This window comes from Sinocyclocheilus rhinocerous, unplaced genomic scaffold (assembly GCF_001515625.1).
Source record: "Sinocyclocheilus rhinocerous isolate Xijiao unplaced genomic scaffold, SAMN03320098_v1.1 scaffold4319, whole genome shotgun sequence".
NCBI lineage: Eukaryota > Metazoa > Chordata > Actinopteri > Cypriniformes > Cyprinidae > Sinocyclocheilus > Sinocyclocheilus rhinocerous.
Window position 1 is genome coordinate 213,698 of NW_015658510.1, and position 19,014 is coordinate 232,711.

At 39.9% G+C, this 19,014-nt stretch overlaps 2 protein-coding genes across 3 annotated transcripts; both read left to right on the forward strand.

Moving 5' to 3' along the window:
* Window positions 1-779: 779 nt before the first annotated feature.
* On the forward strand, window positions 780-3,423 carry igfbp1b (insulin-like growth factor binding protein 1b). Its single transcript, XM_016530612.1, has 4 exons — window positions 780-1,206; window positions 1,286-1,428; window positions 2,475-2,603; window positions 2,716-3,423. Exons 1-4 carry the CDS (start codon window positions 870-872, stop codon window positions 2,833-2,835), a joined length of 729 nt encoding a protein of 242 aa, XP_016386098.1. The 5' UTR covers window positions 780-869; the 3' UTR covers window positions 2,836-3,423.
* A 1,591-nt stretch (window positions 3,424-5,014) lies between these two features.
* angptl1b (angiopoietin-like 1b) lies at window positions 5,015-17,640 on the forward strand. 2 transcript variants are annotated; one of them, XM_016530604.1, is made up of 6 exons: window positions 5,015-5,050; window positions 5,909-5,962; window positions 9,525-10,363; window positions 12,011-12,204; window positions 15,710-15,980; window positions 16,694-17,640. In XM_016530604.1, the coding sequence occupies exons 3-6, from the start codon at window positions 9,556-9,558 to the stop codon at window positions 16,879-16,881; spliced, it is 1,461 nt and encodes a 486-aa protein (XP_016386090.1). In that variant the 5' UTR covers window positions 5,015-5,050; window positions 5,909-5,962; window positions 9,525-9,555; the 3' UTR covers window positions 16,882-17,640. The 2 variants fall into 2 exon arrangements, with proteins under 2 accessions (XP_016386090.1, XP_016386091.1); XM_016530605.1 differs by lacking the exon at window positions 16,694-17,640 and having other exon boundaries at window positions 15,714-15,976.
* The last annotated feature ends 1,374 nt before the right edge of the window (window positions 17,641-19,014 follow it).

The following is a 19,014-nucleotide window of genomic DNA, read 5'->3' on the forward strand; positions in this document are numbered from 1 at the left end:
CAGCCGTATTTGTTTGAGATGACAAGCAAAGCTTGAACTCATAAGATGTGCTCACCATTAAAGCTTGATTCAATCATTAATGAATCTGATGTCTTCAAACGGACTTGAGCTATTGGTTGAGCCTAAAGCATCTTGTGATCTTAGTGTCCAAAGTTGGACTAATACTACACCAGGAACCCTTAATTACTGCACAGGCACCTCATGAAAAGCATGTTATGATGGCTGAAGACCTCAGATTAACCCGTCCTGTTATGCAATGACCACATGACCTTGTTTTTGTAACCCAGCTCAAAGTGTGGTCAAAAACACATCTGAGACATGCTCTCATAACTCCTGTTGTGTGACAGGCAAATATGTGTTTTAATCTCTAATTACATGCTACATTATTACACACACTCTCAGAAATCAAGATACAAAAGCTGTCACTGGGACAGTACCTTTTCAAAAGGAACACCTTTGTACCTTATTACCGTATTAGTATCTTAAAGGTGCATTTTAGCACCTGAAGTGAACATATCAGTACCTAAATGATGCATAATAGTAACTTTTGAAAAGGTGTCACCCCAGAATTAACTTTCTGAGAGTGCAGATGATAAACAGCAGCATCATGAACCTGTTATTGGTGAAACGGGTCAGAGATGTTGCGTTGTTCCGTATCGCACACTTCGTTCTAGAGTAAATATTGACATCTGCGCAACCAGAGCAAACCAGTGCACTGAAAACAGCATAATTAATACAGGCGAGCGCTGTGTCAATGATTAACTCCTCTGAGGTCATCATATCACGGTATAAAACACGGCACACACGCACCGAGAGCAGATCTGACATACAGCAGCAGATATTGGCTTCAGCACATCTCTGGTTCTGCTATGAGAAGGCTGTGTGTGTTGGTGTTGTTGGTGAGCGTCCTCGTCTGTCCGGCGGATCTTTCTCCGGTGATCGGGCCTGAACCCATCCGCTGTGCTCCATGCTCTCCGGAGCAGCTGGACTCCTGCCCCGCCGTGTCCTCGGACTGTCCGGAGGTGCTGCGAGAGCCGGGCTGCGGATGCTGCTCGTCCTGCGCGCTGAAGAAAGGAGAGTCCTGCGGTGTTTATACGGCTCACTGCGGCGCCGGCCTGCGCTGCGTCCCGAGACCCGGCGACCCGCGGCCGCTGCACGCTCTGACCCGCGGACACGCCGTCTGCACTGAGGACGACCGCACAGAAGGTGCCTTTCTGATTAGTGAGTGTGTGCTCAACAGGTCATTGGTCACAGGACTCATGTTCGTCTCTGAATGTGTTTCTAGATGAGCCGGACGTCACGTCTGACCAGGGCTCCCTGCATTACCTGCTGGGCCTCAACCGGCCGCTGGACCCGCGGGACGCAGCGGAGGCACAGGAGAGCATCAAGGCTAAAGTCAACGCCATCCGCAAGAAACTGATCCAACTGGTACTGAAACCAGCAGATCCAGTAATGGTTCAGGAAAGAGCTTCACATTTATTGGCTGAAGCTGTTGAATTTCTACACTTTTAAAGCTGTTTGCTTTGTATTTGTGAAAGGAATAGTTCACCCAAAATTTATCTACACTCAACAAAAATTAGGCCTAAATTTAAGATTTATGTATTTGAATTGCATATAAAATGTCCATCCTTTTGGATTTCACAGTTTTAACATAAACTAATAAATTTAAATGTTACATATTTGTCACAGGGTTATTAAAGTTAAACTACAACTATATATAAAAAATTTTTTAACTGGAAACTTAAACACTTAAACTTATTTTATTTTAGGTAGTTGCCAAAGCAACATTTCTCAGCAGTTTAACGATGTAGTAAAATAACAAACTGAAACGGAAATAAAAATTGATAGAAACTATATAGACATATTTAAAAAAAAAATAATAATAATAATAAATAAAAATGGCAAAAACACACAACAAAATTACTACAATTTTAGTTAAAATTAATATTATTTTATTTTTTAAAATGGTTTTATTTAAAAAAAAAAATCGAATTCAAAATATTAAAAAAACACCTCTATACTAACATGATGTTTTACTGTTTTGTCGGTCATACATTATTCAAATTTCTGCACTCAAAATTTTTTAAATTAATTAATTAAAAACTCGTGAGTTTATGATTTTTATCTATTTGATTTTCAAAATTCAATTTTTCAAATTGCTTAGAATCAGCATAAATATGTTCATTGTAAAATCAATAATTAACTTAAATGTATGAGACAAATTAGATTTATTGATGATAAATACATAAACCTGGTTATTGCATATTTAAGACACATTTAGTTTATTAGGACTATTACATAAATCTGATCAATCAATCAATCACAAATGGATGGGTATGTAATTCAAATACACAAGTCTTAAGTTTTGGCCTAATATTTTTAAGGTGTACTCGAATCTGTGTTCCACTAATTGTCGTTCCGGGGTTTGTACTTCTGGTGGAGCCATGACATGTTTCTGTGACTTCGCTGTCTAGGGTCCGTGTCACACTGAGCTGCACGCGGCTCTGGACCTCATCGCTGAATCCCAGCAGACGTTAGGAGATAAGTTCACCAGCTTTTACCTGCCCAACTGTGACAAGCACGGATTCTACAAGGCCCAGCAGGTGCGTGTCTGTCCTGACCCTGAAACAGCACACTAACTCTGTCTGTCTGTCACACTAACTCTTTCTGTCACACTAACTCTGTCTGTCACACTAACTCTTCTCTGTCTGTCAGTGTGAGACGTCTCTGGAGGCCCAGCCTCCCCGATGCTGGTGTGTGTCGTCCTGGAACGGGAATAGAATCCGTGTGGATCTGGCGTCTGATTCCCAGTGTCCGCAGGAGCTCACGCACTGAACTGAAGCTACAGCTCACTTCACTTATGTTTCCTTCCATACCATATTTATTCTTATGTATGTGACTAATATTTATGAACTAGTTTTTGACAGAATCCTACCAGAATGAATATGAACTAGAAGCAATCAGCAGAACTCCACCTCAGCAAGATCCCGATCTCGGTCTTCAGAAGCTCAGAGATGAAATCTTTACGCTCCACGTAAACGACGTTCGTTCTATAGCATATGATGTTATGATTCTGCCTCCGTCTGTGTTCGCTGTGGTTTTTCCTGACCACTTTAATTCAGTATAACTGTTTTTGCACAGCATAAGTTATTAGTCTGTATCTGTTAGTCTGTTAGTAACCGATATTAGTCTGTAAACAGTTCCATTTGTTTGTGAGCTCAATGTTGATTGCTTTATGATATTTGACTATGTATTTAAACCAGATGTCTACCTCACATTAGACATGATGTCTTTATGGACTCCCTGAATGCATTTAACATATTTAAGAGTGCTGCTGTATTTATTCTGAAACTATTATTTTATTGAATGTTAATGTAATGTATATAATCTCAAGAGTTTGTTTCAATAAAACGTTAGAGACTGTACGGATTGCACATGAATCTTCTGTTGAACAGTGTTTACTCTAAGATTTATATTACATGATCTAAACAGATATGCAGTGTTCATAACACAAATATAGCCTACTGTACCATTGCAATTATCATCAAAAGTACCGCATCACATTATCACTGCTTATACAAACAGACATACGTCTTAAACTGAAGGAAAGCAGAAATATACACACTATATGTATCTACATATCTAATCTTAAAAAGTTGTACTACTGTGACACACAGAAGAAAGAGATTCATTTAAAAGTACACACTTTTAATCAACTTGTCAATATCATCAGATAAATTTACCAAAATAAAAATTGTTTCACATGCTCATCTTCTTGAACAAGAACTATTACTAGAAGTGCTAGAAATCTCTGTATCGTTCTGTTTACGTATCTTTGCTCTTTATAAATGTTAAATAAATGTTGATTAATAAATGAATGCAGTTGTAATGTGGTGTTTTGGGTTGTGTTTCTTGTTCATGTTTTCATGTCTTTTAGTTTGGAGTTTAGTAGTGCATTTTTGGCCAATTTCTATAAGAACTTAGGTGTTTATAATGACTTTCATTACAGATATGTAATTGTTCCTAAACTAAAAACAATTAATTCCCTATAACTGTTAAACCCATTATAATTTCTGTTATAACTATAATTTAATTTTTTTACAGAGAATGAAATGTTTGAGTTTTATCAGTTCTGTAAGGATTTCAAGGTAAACAGCTTGAGCTGAGAAGTGTTCAACTCAATTCATTTTATGTTTATTTGTATTTCATGATACATACAGTTTCAAAGCAATTTTACAGAAAATGCATGTTTGTACATAACAATTAAGAGTGATCTGTTATCAGAGGTGCCCTGTTCATATGGCAGAAATGACAATTAAATGTGTACGTGTTCTGGTCATAATTACAATATAAGGAAAATGTGGGCATTTTGTATGTTGATTGAGAGTTGTCATCGTCTGAAGTCGTCGCAGGTGTCAGCATCATCTCTTCTCAGGTGTGTGGTCATCTGAAATCTTCATGAGAGGCTGGATCCAGTCTGCATCTGCTGTCATCTCTGGTTATCTGGACATCCTGAGGTAGAAACAGAAAACAAATGGAAAATAATTCGCGTAGCTGCTGTTTAGAACATTTCCAGCTAAACGTAGTCATGTGCGTGCAGCGAGTTAATAAAGATAAAGGTGACGGTGAAATTTTGGTCATTGTGATGAACTCACATTAGTTATGTTGTTATGGTGTATATGTTCTGGTCCGGTTACGTCTTCATAGTGTAACCGCGTCAGCTGGAAAAGCTCTTGGGCTGTAAAAGCTGCTCAATGAGATCCCAACTCTTTGGATGTTTTGATTTGCTTAAGTCTGTATTACCAAAGCTTCAGTGAGCTAATCCGGAATGAAGATTTCTGATGATGAGGGGTGTGTGCAGAGAAAAGGTCTGAATACTGCAGAGGGAGGCGTGTGATGGGATGAGTGTCTGTAAGCAGCCCGCTGCTGTCATTAAAGATGAAAAACACAGCTGTCTTCATTAGACTGGTCCTCTGGACTGGTCCTGATTTTTGCTAATGTTCTAACCCAACGCTGTCCTGTTTCTCTGGAGGTTGATCAGAAGATGCAGGTTGGTCTGCTAACCCTCACTGTCTCTCCACTCTGTTCCTCATAGTCACTCGTTATCATTATTATTACATTCTGAAAGAAGAAGATGAAGAGGCATAATAGGTCAGTTTCTTTCTCATGACTTTTGTTGAGAAATGAACAGCAATAAGGGCAGATCTTTGCTCAGCCTCTTTTGATCACACACACGCACGCACGCACACACACACATGTTGTGTTTCCATGTTTTATGGGGACATTTCATAGGCATAAGGGTTTTTATACTGCACAAACTGTATGTGCTATTGCCCTACACCAACCCTACCCCTAAACCTACACTCTCTCTCGCTTTCTCACACACACACACTCTCTCTCTCTTTCTCTCTCTCTCTCACACACACACACACACTCTCTCTCTCTCTCTCTCTCTCTCTCTCTCTCTCTCTCTCTCTCTCTCTCTCTCTCTCTCTCTCTCTCTCTCTCTCTCTCTCTCTCTCTCTCTCTCTCTCTCTCTCTCTCTCTCTCTCTCTCTCTCTCTCTCTCTCTCTCTCTCTCTCTCTCTCTCTCTCTCTCTCTCTCTCTCTCTCTCTCTCTCTCTCTCTCTCTCTCTCTCTCTCTCTCTCTCTCTCTCTCTCTCTCTCTCTCTCTCTCTCTCTCTCTCTCTCTCTCTCTCTCTCTCTCTCTCTCTCTCTCTCTCTCTCTCTCTCTCTCTCTCTCTCTCTCTCTCTCTCTCTCTCTCTCTCTCTCTCTCTCTCTCTCTCTCTCTCTCTCTCTCTCTCTCTCTCTCTCTCTCTCTCTCTCTCTCTCTCTCTCTCACACACACACTCACACACGCACACACACAGAGCAGTATAAGAGGCAGGCATCTGCTGCTCATCTGCAGAAGGAGAGACTCCAACAGACGGAGGATCGTCAGTCTGACAGACAGAACGCAGAGGTCAGTGACTGGAGCTTTATTTCTTTTATTTTTTCCAATGCTTTGTCTTGGTTTGGGAGTCTGTTTGCATTCTAGTATTGTTAAATTTAGCAAAAAGTGGCATTTGCAAAACCTCTGAAATTCTTCATCTTGTGTTGTTTGGTGGAATCATAGTTTACTTTCCATCAGTGTTCTGTCAAATTCAACTAATGTAAACAATGTTAAAGTCTGAAAAGTGTCAGTGTTGTGAATTTGGTGAATTTTGTAAATAATTTGGCTCATATTCTTATAGAAGTCTTGTAATATCCACCCCATATGTGCTGTGCCGCTGACATCCACACAAGCCCAAAACTGATTCTCCCAATTCAGCAGCAATTAGGTTTCAAAACATCCTTAATGATTGTGTTACTAAAGCTTTTGAGACTCAACCTTTTCATACCTGAGCAATATTTGAGTAGTTTATGTATTCATATGAGCTAAGAAGCTTTTGATTTACTGCCCCAGGACAGAAAATTTGACCTAACTTATTTTCTTTGACCCAAGATGGTAACAGAACACTTCACTCCTTCTGTTTTCCTGACATTGTGAAAGAGCACAGACTGCTGCCAAAGCATTTTACATAATGGAAAAAACTAAAGCAGCCTTTAGTCCTGAACATTTTCACCAAACCACAGGAATAATGCTGCTCAGTGTTTGTCATCAGTCATGCCAGTCCTGCTCTATTTCAGTCTGCAGTTCTGCTCGTGTCAAATACATGCAACTACATCGCTTCTCTCATTTCCTGCACAGAAAATCCTTTACATTTTATTTGGCAAAGACTTCAGTCAACCTATACCCTCAGAGTAAAAAAAAATTTTTGTATGCTTTTTAAATTCATTTCAAAGCAAAGCTGCATTAAAGATGCTAAATCATTACTGACATTTAAAAACTAATTCTTATAAATGAAGCAGCATTCAGCACTGAAACATTACATATTACATATATGAACTATGAATCCTTTTGAAGACAAGTTTCCACTTTTAAATGACTCCAATCCATATGCATGCTGAAGGAGTCACTCAGTTTCTTATAGAGAAACCCAAACTTTCAGGGTTGAGGGGCAGAGAAGGGAAACACTGGGCCACTAATGAGATGGAAAGCAAACTCACCTAACCCTGAGCTGTGAGGTGGAGTGTAGCATGACAGGTAAACAAACCACAGAATGTAGTCTGCAAAACTGTTTGGGCACTAAAATCCACCCTCAAACACAGATAGTCAAAATAAACATCCTGTCGTGATTTGAGCTTTGTATGTCACCCATATGAGCTTTGTTCTTCTGTGAAACACAAAAGGAGATGTTGTGTGAAGAAGTCTCTGTGTGTAAAACAAAAAATCCCGCCTTCCACCACAGCTGTCAGATCTCATTTGTGCCTGAGCATATTCAGACTTACACCAGTGTTAATGACGCTAAACACTGTTGCTTCTCATAAATCTGACTGACTGAATATGAAACAGCAACAACAACATTTATTTATAAAGCACATTTAAAAATGACACAACCTGATCCAAAGTGGTCAATGTGGAACAGTTAGACGGAAATAATTAGAAGATCAGAGCGCTCTAGCCTAGTCAACCCTGAATTTAACCCTTAATTTAAGCCAGTGGAGGAACACTAATATAAGGGAAATATCGTCCCTGTTTTTAAACCATGTCAAAAGCCTTGAGGCTGCATTTTTAACAACTTGTGAGCGAGATGATATAGATTGAATCACAGTAATGGATTACTAATGCATGGATGACTATTTCCAAATCTTTGCTTGACAGAATATGCTTTAATTTCGCAATAGATGTCATGTCAAAGAAGTCAAAGATCACTCCAAGGTTTTTGTAAATTGGTTTAGAGTGGACCTAACTGCAGAAAAGCTGAGCGGATGTGGCGGAAGACGAAACTTGAAATCCACTATAGCATATATAAAGACAGCCTTCATGCTTTCAATGTGGAACTAGGCAAAGCTAGACAGACATTCTTCTCAAACCTTATAAACAGTAACTTAAACAACACTCGCACTCTTTTTGCTACTGTTGAGAGACTGACAAACCCCCCAAGTCAGATTGCCAGTGAAATGCTCTCAGACAGCAAATGCAATGAGTTTGCTTCCTTCTTTTCTGAAAAGATCAATAATATCAGGAAGGCGATTAGCACATCCCCAAAAATAATTTTCAAAGTTTTTAAATTCCTTGTTTTATTGTTGTGATTATTGTTTTTATTTTATTTTATGTAAAGTACTTTGAATGACCATTGTGTATGAAATGTGCTATACAAATAAACTTGCCTTGCCTTGCCTTGCCTTGCCTAACTGGGCTTTTAGGAACAACATAAGATCAAACATTTGTTTTATCTTCATTTAGCTGTGAAAAATCATTCACCATCCAACTCTAAATATCTTTAATGCACTTGAACAAGACATTAAATGAAAATGTAGTGTCTGGCCTTTCTGGAAGGTAAACAGTGATAAACAATATTATATTCCTGAAGAATGTAGTCAAAAAGGAAGCATATAAAGGGAAATAATAAAGGTCCCAAAACGGATCCCTGGGGCATGCCACACAATAAGAGAGCAGATGATGAAGGAAAAAAATCCCAAATTTACAGAAAAGGTGCTGTTCTCAAGGTAAGAAGCAAATCCTGTGCAGTGCCCTAGATACCTACCATATGACGTTAGTGAAGAATATCCAGAGCAAGCTAAATATTATTTGTGACCTTTAACAGAGCTGACTCAGGGCTATGTAGGGATCTAAAACCAGATTGAAATGACCAATATGTTAAAAGAATTCAAAAAAGACAAAAATACTTCTTCCAGAAGCTTTGAAATAAAGGGTAGTTTACTTTCTGCTGCAGGATCAAGTTGAGTTTTTTTAAGCAGAGGTTGCACAATTGTATGTTTAAAACTAGCTGGAACAAAGCCTTTGGCTAGAGAGCTGTTTACTACAGCTTACACCCTAAGACTAATAGTAGAATAAACATCTTTAAAAAGACTTTATAAATGTCCAACAATAACAATATTTAACTTGGAGCCAGAACATTTAGATTGCATCAGCAAACTTGGTTAAAGATACAGGTTGGAAATGAGACAGACAACTAATAGGAGGAGATAGTTGTTAAAGTACAAGACACAAGACAAACGTAAAGGCTAGGAACTGGTGGATTAATTGAGAGAAAGGGTGAGAGCAATTAGATTCAAACACAACTGTATAGTGGTCAAACATACATGCCTCAATAACCTCCAAAACTGAAATTGAAAACCACAAGATCTAGTGTATGACCCAAATTATAAGTTAGACCACAGTTGGACTGGTGTTAAAATTAAAGAATCAATAGACTGTAAGCACAAGTCCCCATTTTTGGAGCTTGACAAATGTGTTGTCATTGCATGGAAAACATAGCATGAACATTGTTCAAAACACCTATTTTTTTTGAGTGAAATGTGTAATGATGAATCAGTAGTAATTATCGTGTTACCGTCCAACCCTATCAAATCTGAGCCACAGTTGTACAGCACCATAACTACAGACTATATGACTATATGTTTTCGTTTTGTCTCAGAGTTCATGGGCTAGATCTCTTCTCTGCTGCTATGAGTCCTCATGCCTGGATCTTTTGCGTCCTTCTCTGCATCCTCACATGTGCACGGAGCAAGAGTGCATACAAAGGGCCCGTCCTGAGCCGAAAGCGGAGGCTTGTAGAGGATGCAGCCAATGGGGCCCCGAGAAAGTGCTCTTATACATTCTTGGTCCCAGAGCAGAAGATCACAGGGCCGATCTGTGCCAGCCAGGGCCCTTCTCTCCCAGATAAAGAGCGTGTGACGCAGTCGGACATAGCTGATGTCCGGGAGCTCTTGACCAAGCAGAGACGTGAAATGGACACACTCCGGATGATCGTGGACGTGGATGGAAACATGGTCAATGAAATGAAACTTTTACGCAAAGAGTCGCGCAACATGAACTCCCGCGTCACACAGCTTTACATGCAGCTGCTGCACGAAATCATTCGCAAGCGTGATAATTCACTGGAGCTGGTGCAGCTGGAGGGACGGATCCTCAACAGCACGACAGAGGCGCTGCGGTTGTCTGCCCTCTACAGGGAGCTGGAGGTGCGCTTCTCCTCGCTGGCCGCACTGGTCAATAACCAGTCGCTGCTGATCGCAGCTTTGGAGGAGCGATGCCTGCAGGTGTACGGGAATCACAGACGAGAGCCGCTGCCTCCGCCTCTCGTGCAGGTCGTGCCTGAGAACATCCCCGTGTACGTGCCTCGCTTCTCTAATGAGATCCAGAGGAGTCAAGGCTGGCCCGTTCCAGAGGACAGGAGTCCCAGGACGGCTCCGGCACCCACAGGAGGCTTGCTGGACCTGCAGCATCCTCCTCAGGGGAATGTCAGTCTGGAGGGTAATGAACCCATTACACATTGTTTGCCAACAGACTCTCTTGTCATTTCCATTTGTGTCACTAAACTGCATTGAAAATGAACACTCGTTTGCACACCAAATACATCATATTAAAAGAATAAGACACATTTGTTGCGAATCATCATCAGAGTCGGGATCCATTTGCAGCGTTCTTTATTGCGTAACCAGACAAGACAGGGTCAATCACCAGTAGATACAACAGTGTGGGCTAGGCTGAGACAGAAACGTGGGACGGGCAGGAGGTCGAGGCAGGCGGCAGACAGACACAGTAGAAGAACAATCCAAGTCGGGGCAGGCAGAGACAGATCAGAATACCATAAACAGTCCAAGGTCAAACGAAAAGGCAAGATACAGGGTTAACGCTCAGAAGTGACAGCCGGGGCAAATCAAGACTTCGCAGTGAGTAGCTGTGAGTGTTTGGCTTATATGTGTGTGCGTGATTCAATGCAGGTGTGTGCGTGCAATCAGTCCCGGGTATGAGGCATGATGGGAACTGGAGTCCGAATGGATAAAGTTAATATTCAGGAGAGAGTTCCCTCTGGTGGCGAGGAGGAGGCGGTACGGAAGCCTCCTCTGTAACAACATTTATGCAATAGAATCATCCTGAAATACCAGAGGCTGCAGTTTGAGGACTGCATTTCTAGGACCCTAGTTTTTTTGTGACAGCGCCACCTAGTCAATTCTAATCCATCAGACCTGATTCTAACCTGAAACAAACAGGTGTAAAGACTAGACCCATTATTATTATTATTATTAATTTAAATAGTCTTTTCATCTTTTTTTTTATGCACGGCCATTTGTAACTTGAATGTGCAAGGCTTTTGGTGTTCGTCACTTCCAGTTATTTTAGCTGTACAGATTATATTAACATATTTAGATGAACATATTTATGTTGCAAACTGTATAATATATAATATATAAATTATTATATAAACAAGAAGGTTTCCAACAGTTATGTTTAGGATTAGAAGTTGGTTGGAAGAATATAGCATACATTTTAATGTAAATAATGAAAACATTAAATCATGCCTGAAAATGAATAATACAAATACAGAATTGAATGGTAAGAGCTATAAAATTCACATTTGTGAAATGTGAAAAACATGCATAATATTACTTGATGTTAGAAACTTTTCACAAGTTTAGTTTTCTAAGACTTGCACAATAATCAGTCATTAAAAAGTAATTGCGGAGGTTTGTACCTCAAACAGTAGAGCGCTGCACTTGCAATGCCAAGTTCATCAGTTCAATTCCCAGGGAAAGCAAGAACTAATAAAATGTATACTTTGAATGCAATGCAAGTCACATTGGATAAAAACATCTGCCAAATGCATGAATGTAAATCAAGAGCAGAAATGTGCGATATATAATGTACAAAAGCCTAATCAGACCCAATAAAAAATATAAAAAAAACATTTAAACTATAGGCCTGTTACTATTAGTTCTCTCACTTGTTAGCCACTAATCTTATAGACACAGGTATCCGGTAATCTACAGAGAACAAAAGGACTATCTGAAAGGCAGAAGAGCATAACTGAAGACATATGTCAGCACTGAAGAGCTTTACTGATGCTCATTGCTCATCAGCGGTGTGCGTTCACTCACTTGTGTGTGCTGGTGTCTCGAGGTCCATTTCGGGACTGTCTTCAGGCGATGCAGGCTGGACACTCCACCAGCGGGACGTATCTTCTGAAGCCGGACGGGACGGAGACACCTGTACAGGCCTGGTGTGAGCATGATGTAGACAGAGGCGGCTGGACGCTTATCCAGAGGAGGAAAGATGGATCTGTCAACTTCTTCAGGAACTGGGACAGCTATAAGGTAGCGATGTCTGATTCACAATGAATCACTCTTTTGAACCAGTTCTTTTGAATGATTCAGTAACGGATGACTTTGTCATCAAAAACACAGAGATAAATGCCAATATTCCAATGAAAATGAAACAAAAGCACATGGCAGAATAACAGTGCAATCTTTGGAGAATATTGAAAAGCAATAGAGTGCTCCAGTGGTGACGCATTTTTGTAAGGAAAACCATAAGTTTGCATTACTCTGGTTCCCTTGACAAAAACCCAGTAGGATTTTTCCTTTGGCTTTTGGATTATTGCAGAAAATAAGCCCTGTGACCAACAAAAGTTTATGATTGTTACATGTTTTGTTCGCCACCCAGGCTCATTGGAAATACATGCTCCTATCTACATCTCAAAACTCAAAAAACGTACCTGTACGTACAACTCGCTACAGTTTCCAGAGGCAGTAAAACTTTTATTCCTTTTCACACAAATTATGATTTACAGGACAAGAGTTTCGATTAAGAAAGCCTAATTTTCACACAATTTCTTGCACAATATTATGTTATGACCTCAACAATTTTAACATGCTGCAAGATTTGAAAACTGATACTTTTGAACATTAGCGTCACATATACAGCTTCATATGTATGAGTTTCTAATGCAGTAGGTTTGCTTGGTAGCTCACCCGATACGGTGTTGCACTTGCGGTGAAGCGAATCCTGTGAAACTACACTGTAAAAAATTACTGTGAATTTAACGGTAAAATACTGTAAAAATACCGTACAGTAGTATACCGTTTTTGGAAGTGAAAAAGATATAACCGTGAATAACCGTAAATTGACATTCTCAGAATTCCCTGCGTTACATTTCAAATTTGATGTTTTTTTTGGTTGAAATAACTATGTTTCTTCTTAGTTTTTTCTTATATATATATTAGGGTTGTGTGTTACACCTAATGTTAATTAATGTTTATTGCATTATTTCAGTTTCATGTGGGTTACCATGATGGTGTTTAGTATTTGTGTGAATGACACTGTGCACCTTCTATATATATTATTATTTAAAAGCTGCTTGTGATGGGCTTTGGTTCATTCTGTGACTTTCTCATCACCACCTGCTTTTGGTGGTTATCAGTGTATTACAAAGGTACAACCAGATTTCAGTACTTCAATAGGTTGGTATATTAACATTATATCAGTAAATGAAATTACAGTATTTAACTGTAAATTTAAGTTAAAACCGTAAAACCTAAAACGTTGCTACCATATTTTTTACGGTAAAATTCCGGCAACCACATATTTTTAACGGTAAAATTCCGGCAACCACAGCTGCCGTTTTTTACCGTAAATTTTACGGAATTTTTTTTTTACAGTGTACGGTTCAACAAACCCACGTATTAGGAAGTTAAAATAGCACGGTTGCATCAACGAATGCGTTTTTATATCACTTTTGCATTCGTTAACATTATCGGGTAAGTTTAGGGTTGGGTTTGCTGTAGTGGGAATGTTGTTTTCCAACACGATAGAGCATTAACCTTTTAGTGAATTCTGAACCGCCGCAATACGTGCCCGAACCAACATAATAAAAACAGGGCCACGGTCATATATTGAACCTGCGTTTTAGTGCCACTCACTGGACATTTCACTTTGAAACTGCCACGAAACGTGCAATAAGAAAGATCGGTGTTGCAGAAATATCTCCATGAGCACACATTTTCAATGAGCCTGGGTTGCTTGTGCATCATGATAATCTTCACAAAAGAATAACTTTTTTGAGGCTGAAATACAATTGGCAGAAGTAAAAAGCTAAACGTAGGCTATAACCCTTATGCAAAGAAAATATATTTCCTTATATATGAATGATCAATATTCAAAATTGAATGGTATTTTGAAAGTACACAGAATAATATATTGTGTTAATATATTACAATATATTGAACAATACATAAGGAATAGCCACTTTCATATTTTGAAAAATATGTGACAATATAAAGTAATATATAGTCTTATTAGTGTTCGGCCAATCGTCAGCCTATCCACAGACTCTACTCTTCAGCACAACAGTTACCCCACAAACTCAGACATACCAGAAACCCTTTTAAATTCAACAAAATAACAGAACATTAAACACTAACAGATCTCTTAATTTTAAGATTTACTCTCCTTTAACAGTCAGAAGCAAAGCATGCTGGGAACTAGAAATCTGCTGTAACTCATTCTGTCAATGTGTGTATGTGTGTGTGTGTGTGTGTGTGTGTGTGTGCATACATTCACATTTATATGGGAACATGTATGTGGAATATATGTGCACAACAAAGGATAATACTTTATGAATATTACATGTAATGCTATTTTGTCTTAATTTCTAAATATTTTTAATATGTATCAATAGCCATACATGGTCAGTGCATATACTGCAGAATATTGAAAAATATAAGCACTAGTTTCCCATATATGGAAATGTATTATGAAATATATTGCATCATATTTTGCAGTATATTCCCATATATTTTGTTTCGTAAGGGAAACAAACTATACCACAGTCACATGACTTTGACGTCACCACCATTAAAATTCAACAACTCTTTCTGAAAGTGTGAGTTAGAATAGTTTGATTCTAAACACAACGAGGCTGTGAAAGTGACTAGTGAGTAGATGATTTAATGTGTTTGGCATGATGGTGTTTAATGTGACAACAACCTCTGAAGTTTAAAAAACACACACACAAGCAGGTATTACTGATGTATTTTATGCCGTAGAATAAAACATGGAAATATCTTAAACTTGTGTTAAACACAGACCGTATTTCGGGCATTTAACCAAAAACCCATTCAAAAAACCCATTGACTTCAGGACGATGGAACTGGAAGTGCTAAAATGCAACTGGTTTCCAGGTTTTGGTCTACAAAAATACCTCATCCCTGCAGCACTCTATACAGAAATGAAAGGATTATATGAATTGGACCATGTCTCTATGAGCTGCGATTCACACATGTTTGTCAGAGAATCAGACTGACGTTGTTGGAGAATGTGTCTCAGAGGAACACTAGTAAGGTAAAAGTGATGGAGCTCCTAAACAGCTGGATCTGGTTTTCAGGATTTGCACCTCGTGTCCGTTTGTTTTGATTGCACTCATGCCCGTGTGTCAGTGGTTCTTTCATTCTGAGCCACACACACACACACACACACGCACACACACACACGCATGCACACACACACACAGACACAGACACAGTGAAGCCTCCTAAACCTCAGCGTCACACACTTTCAGTGCAGCCAAAGCGCTTGCTGAGCTGCTGCAGGTGTGTTTGCGCTGTAACTGAACTCATGCATGCTTACTGCTGTAGTGAAATAATAATAATGTGCTGAAATCAGCAGGGATTTCTTTAACGTCCCTCATCAGCCCAAAACCCTGTTGTTCAAAGAAGCCTGAAGTTACTTTGCATTTCCAGTATTTCAAAGGCCAATGCGGTGGTAATGATAACAGTGCCTGCTGTAAATCGCTGTGTTCAGCTCTCTTTGCTTTTTCTCCAGAAAGGCTTTGGTGATGTGGATGGTGAACACTGGCTGGGTCTGGAAAACATCTATAACCTGGGCAAACAGGAAGACTACAAGCTGCTGGTGGAGCTGGAGGACTGGATGGGGAAGAAGGTTTACGCAGCCTACAGCAGCTTCCACCTGGAGCCCGAGAGCCAGGCGTACCGTCTGCGTCTGGGAACCTACCAGGGCAACGCTGGGGATTCACTGAGCAGCCATAACGGCAAACAGTTCACCACGCTGGACCATGACAATGACGCCTTCTCAGGTGATCCTTCACCACACGTGAGATGGTTAAAGGGGTCATATGACGTTGCTAAAAAGAACATTATTTTGTATATTTGGTGTAATGCAATGTGTTTATGCGGTTTAAGGTTAAAAAAACACATTATTTTCCACATACTGTACATTATTGTTTCTCCTCTATGCCCTGCCTTTCTGAAACGCGTCGATTTTTACAAAGCTCATCGTTCTAAAAAAGCGAGGTGTGCTCTGATTGGCCAGCTATCCAGTGCGTTGTACCGAATACCTCAAGCGTGTGACGGAAATATTACGCCCCTACATTTGGGCGGCGTTATGCAAATCTTCCCACATCGTGATGTAGATACGTGGGGGCGTGTTAGAACGAGGCGTTTTAGGTAGGCGTGGCTGACTCTTAACTTTATAAAGAATATCTCTTTGAGTTTGAGACTTTAGTCTTTGCAACTTTAGGGATCTTATCTATTAACGAACAGCCTGTAACACTCCAAAGAGAAAGGAAAACTTGAAATCGCATCATATGACCCCTTTAATGGCGTGTCATGATAAACCCTGGGTCACTGTGGGTCATTCAAACTGAATCACACACGGTACGTCATTCAGACTGACATGTTTACAAGGACAACAACAAAATAAGTCTTGTTTTCCAGTGCAAATATCTAAACATTCTTAAATCAAGATGCATTAATTGAGAGAAGATGTTGGTTGTTGATTGTCTCTCAGGTAACTGTGCTCATTTCCACAAGGCTGGCTGGTGGTACAGCGCCTGCGGTCAGGCCAATCTGAACGGCGTGTGGTACTCTGGAGGAGTCTATCGCAGCCGCTTTCAGGACGGCGTATTCTGGGCCGATTATGGAGGGGGGTTTTACTCCATGAAGTCTGTGCGTATGATGATCAGACCCATCGACTGAAGACGGACGGACAAATGAAAGTGTATCAGCACCATTTTGTAATTAAACTTTATTTCAGTCTTCTTAGTGTCATACTTTAAGCACATTTTGGCAAACCATATCCACAACAAGAAGATGTTTGACAGGGTTTTTCATGATTAGAAATAAATCATAAAAACATCTGTGATGACTACACGGCAAAACGTGGTACATCTAACTGCTACCTTTTTCTACATGATTTAACCCATAAAAATAAGCTTTGTTGGTATAAATGAATGTATTTAGGTTAATTCAGTGATATCAGTTTTTCTCGATGCATCATGAGCTTTCCAGTGAGAACATAATGTAACAAGATTTTGATTTAACATCGGAAGCTTTGTTTAAATGTTCTAATTATTACAGTAGTGCATTCAACTCCAAATAATGTGCGTCATTCTGTCATTTTGATCAAAGAAAAAGTCTCTAGAAACGTTCAAACATGTATTTAATACACATTTAGGTGAAATAAAGCCGTCCATACACCACAGTTTCTCCCACCTCACGTCTTCTGTTTGGAGGAACCAGGGTATATTTTGTTGGCTTTATAGATGTTATATGAGCAGAAGAACAGAGCACAGAAGCACAATGAGAAGCATTGCTGGGCTCTAGACGGCAGTGCATGGAGAAAGTGTGTAAGAGGAACCGCTGGATGGAAACGGGCCACATGTCTGTAGTTGTTGTGTGTTTTTCCTTCTCCTCCATCAGTCCAGCTACTGGCTAATGCACATGTTCTCTGTGCAGACATTTAACTGACTTCAGTTTTGAATAAAAGCTTCTGCTTCTTCAATGCATGGAACTGTAGTTTAGTTGGTTTCATTGCTGCCATAATCATATGCTACAAAAGGCTTTTGAATCAAACTTGCCATTCTTTTTCATTCATTTTTCTTTAACTGACTTTTAGAAATACAAAGTAACTCTTGATAACTTGTCAGGAAACCTGAAGCAATCAAGAGAAGGATCCAGACTTGCGTTGTTGTCAGTTTGCGGTCTAAAAAACTGAACGGATGGTCCATCCATCAAAGCTTCTGATCAAATAGACCAAGAAACAGCCAAGAGACCAATAACACGCCACCACTACAACTTTAATGCATCTTTACGGAGTGTTTATTGCCATATAAATGGAGAAAAAAATCAGGCAAAAGGGTTTATAGGTTCTTCTCTTTAATTTGTCTTTTTTTCATAACAATATTTTTTAAAGAATGACTAAAGGGAGCTCTGGCCACTTGATATGCGGCCACTGTGTGTATTTTTGGTCATTCTGGTGGTTTCTAGGCGTTTTCCTCCTGTCTGGCATGAAAAGACTCACTCCTGGTCAGATGAAAGTGGTGCGTCTGATCATGTAGTGCAGTAGCAGAAGTAGAATCATTCATGACTGGAGCACAAACGCTGCACTTGATAAATGCGTCATGTTAAATGCACACATCACATACCTTTTTCTTTATTTAATCATTCAGAGCAATAACATACTGTGTGTTTTGTAGCACAGTCGGATGTTCTGTACAGCAGCTCCTGATGAATGAGCTCCTGCTATTGTACGACTAAATGATCCTCCTGTCTGTATGCAGCACATAAGTCACTCCCACAGCCGTATAGACACTCAGAGCGTCCAGATGCATAAATGCAAACCTCAAATTAACATAAACGTGTTGGTTGCAGTAGCACATCCCTGAAGCACACAGGGAGCCAGTGTGATCCAGCGTTTCCAGAAACTTCTCTGGTTTCTCAGCCTGAAGGAAAAGCCTTCTTTCAGCGCTGGCATAGCGTGAGCCGGGCCTGAAATCTGACTGGCGGTCGCACCGTTTGACCAGGTCTGGTGGAGCGTGACCCTGTGGGACTGCTGGCTCTCACGAGGTGCTTGTGGGTGAAGGTGACATCTTTGGCCCACATGCGGAGACCACACGGCTGTCCTGGACGTCTGAAGGGAGTCATTCTGAGACCGTAGAGTGGAAAAGAACTCGACACAGAGAGATGCTGTGGAAAAAACTCACGTCAAAATTCCACCGAAAGCTGGAAAGTCCAACCAGACATTTGTTAATTCTACATGTGGATGAGGAGATGCTAATCAATTCAGCTCGCTCTTGAACTATTGTCATTAAGCATTTCATATCTGATGGC

What these genes read in the sequence shown, in the direction of transcription:
- igfbp1b (XM_016530612.1), top strand. Translation starts at nt 870, where the DNA reads ATGAGAAGGCTGTGTGTGTTGGTGTTGTTGGTGAGCGTCCTCGTCTGT. An exon ending in GCAAGAAACTGATCCAACTG is followed by an intron (nt 1,429 to 2,474) that starts GTACTGAAACCA and finishes TTCGCTGTCTAG; the next exon opens with GGTCCGTGTCACACTGAGCT. An exon ending in GATTCTACAAGGCCCAGCAG is followed by an intron (nt 2,604 to 2,715) that starts GTGCGTGTCTGT and finishes TCTGTCTGTCAG; the next exon opens with TGTGAGACGTCTCTGGAGGC.
- angptl1b (XM_016530604.1), top strand. Translation starts at nt 9,556, where the DNA reads ATGAGTCCTCATGCCTGGATCTTTTGCGTCCTTCTCTGCATCCTCACA. An exon ending in GGGGAATGTCAGTCTGGAGG is followed by an intron (nt 10,364 to 12,010) that starts GTAATGAACCCA and finishes TGGTGTCTCGAG; the next exon opens with GTCCATTTCGGGACTGTCTT. An exon ending in TGACAATGACGCCTTCTCAG is followed by an intron (nt 15,981 to 16,693) that starts GTGATCCTTCAC and finishes ATTGTCTCTCAG; the next exon opens with GTAACTGTGCTCATTTCCAC.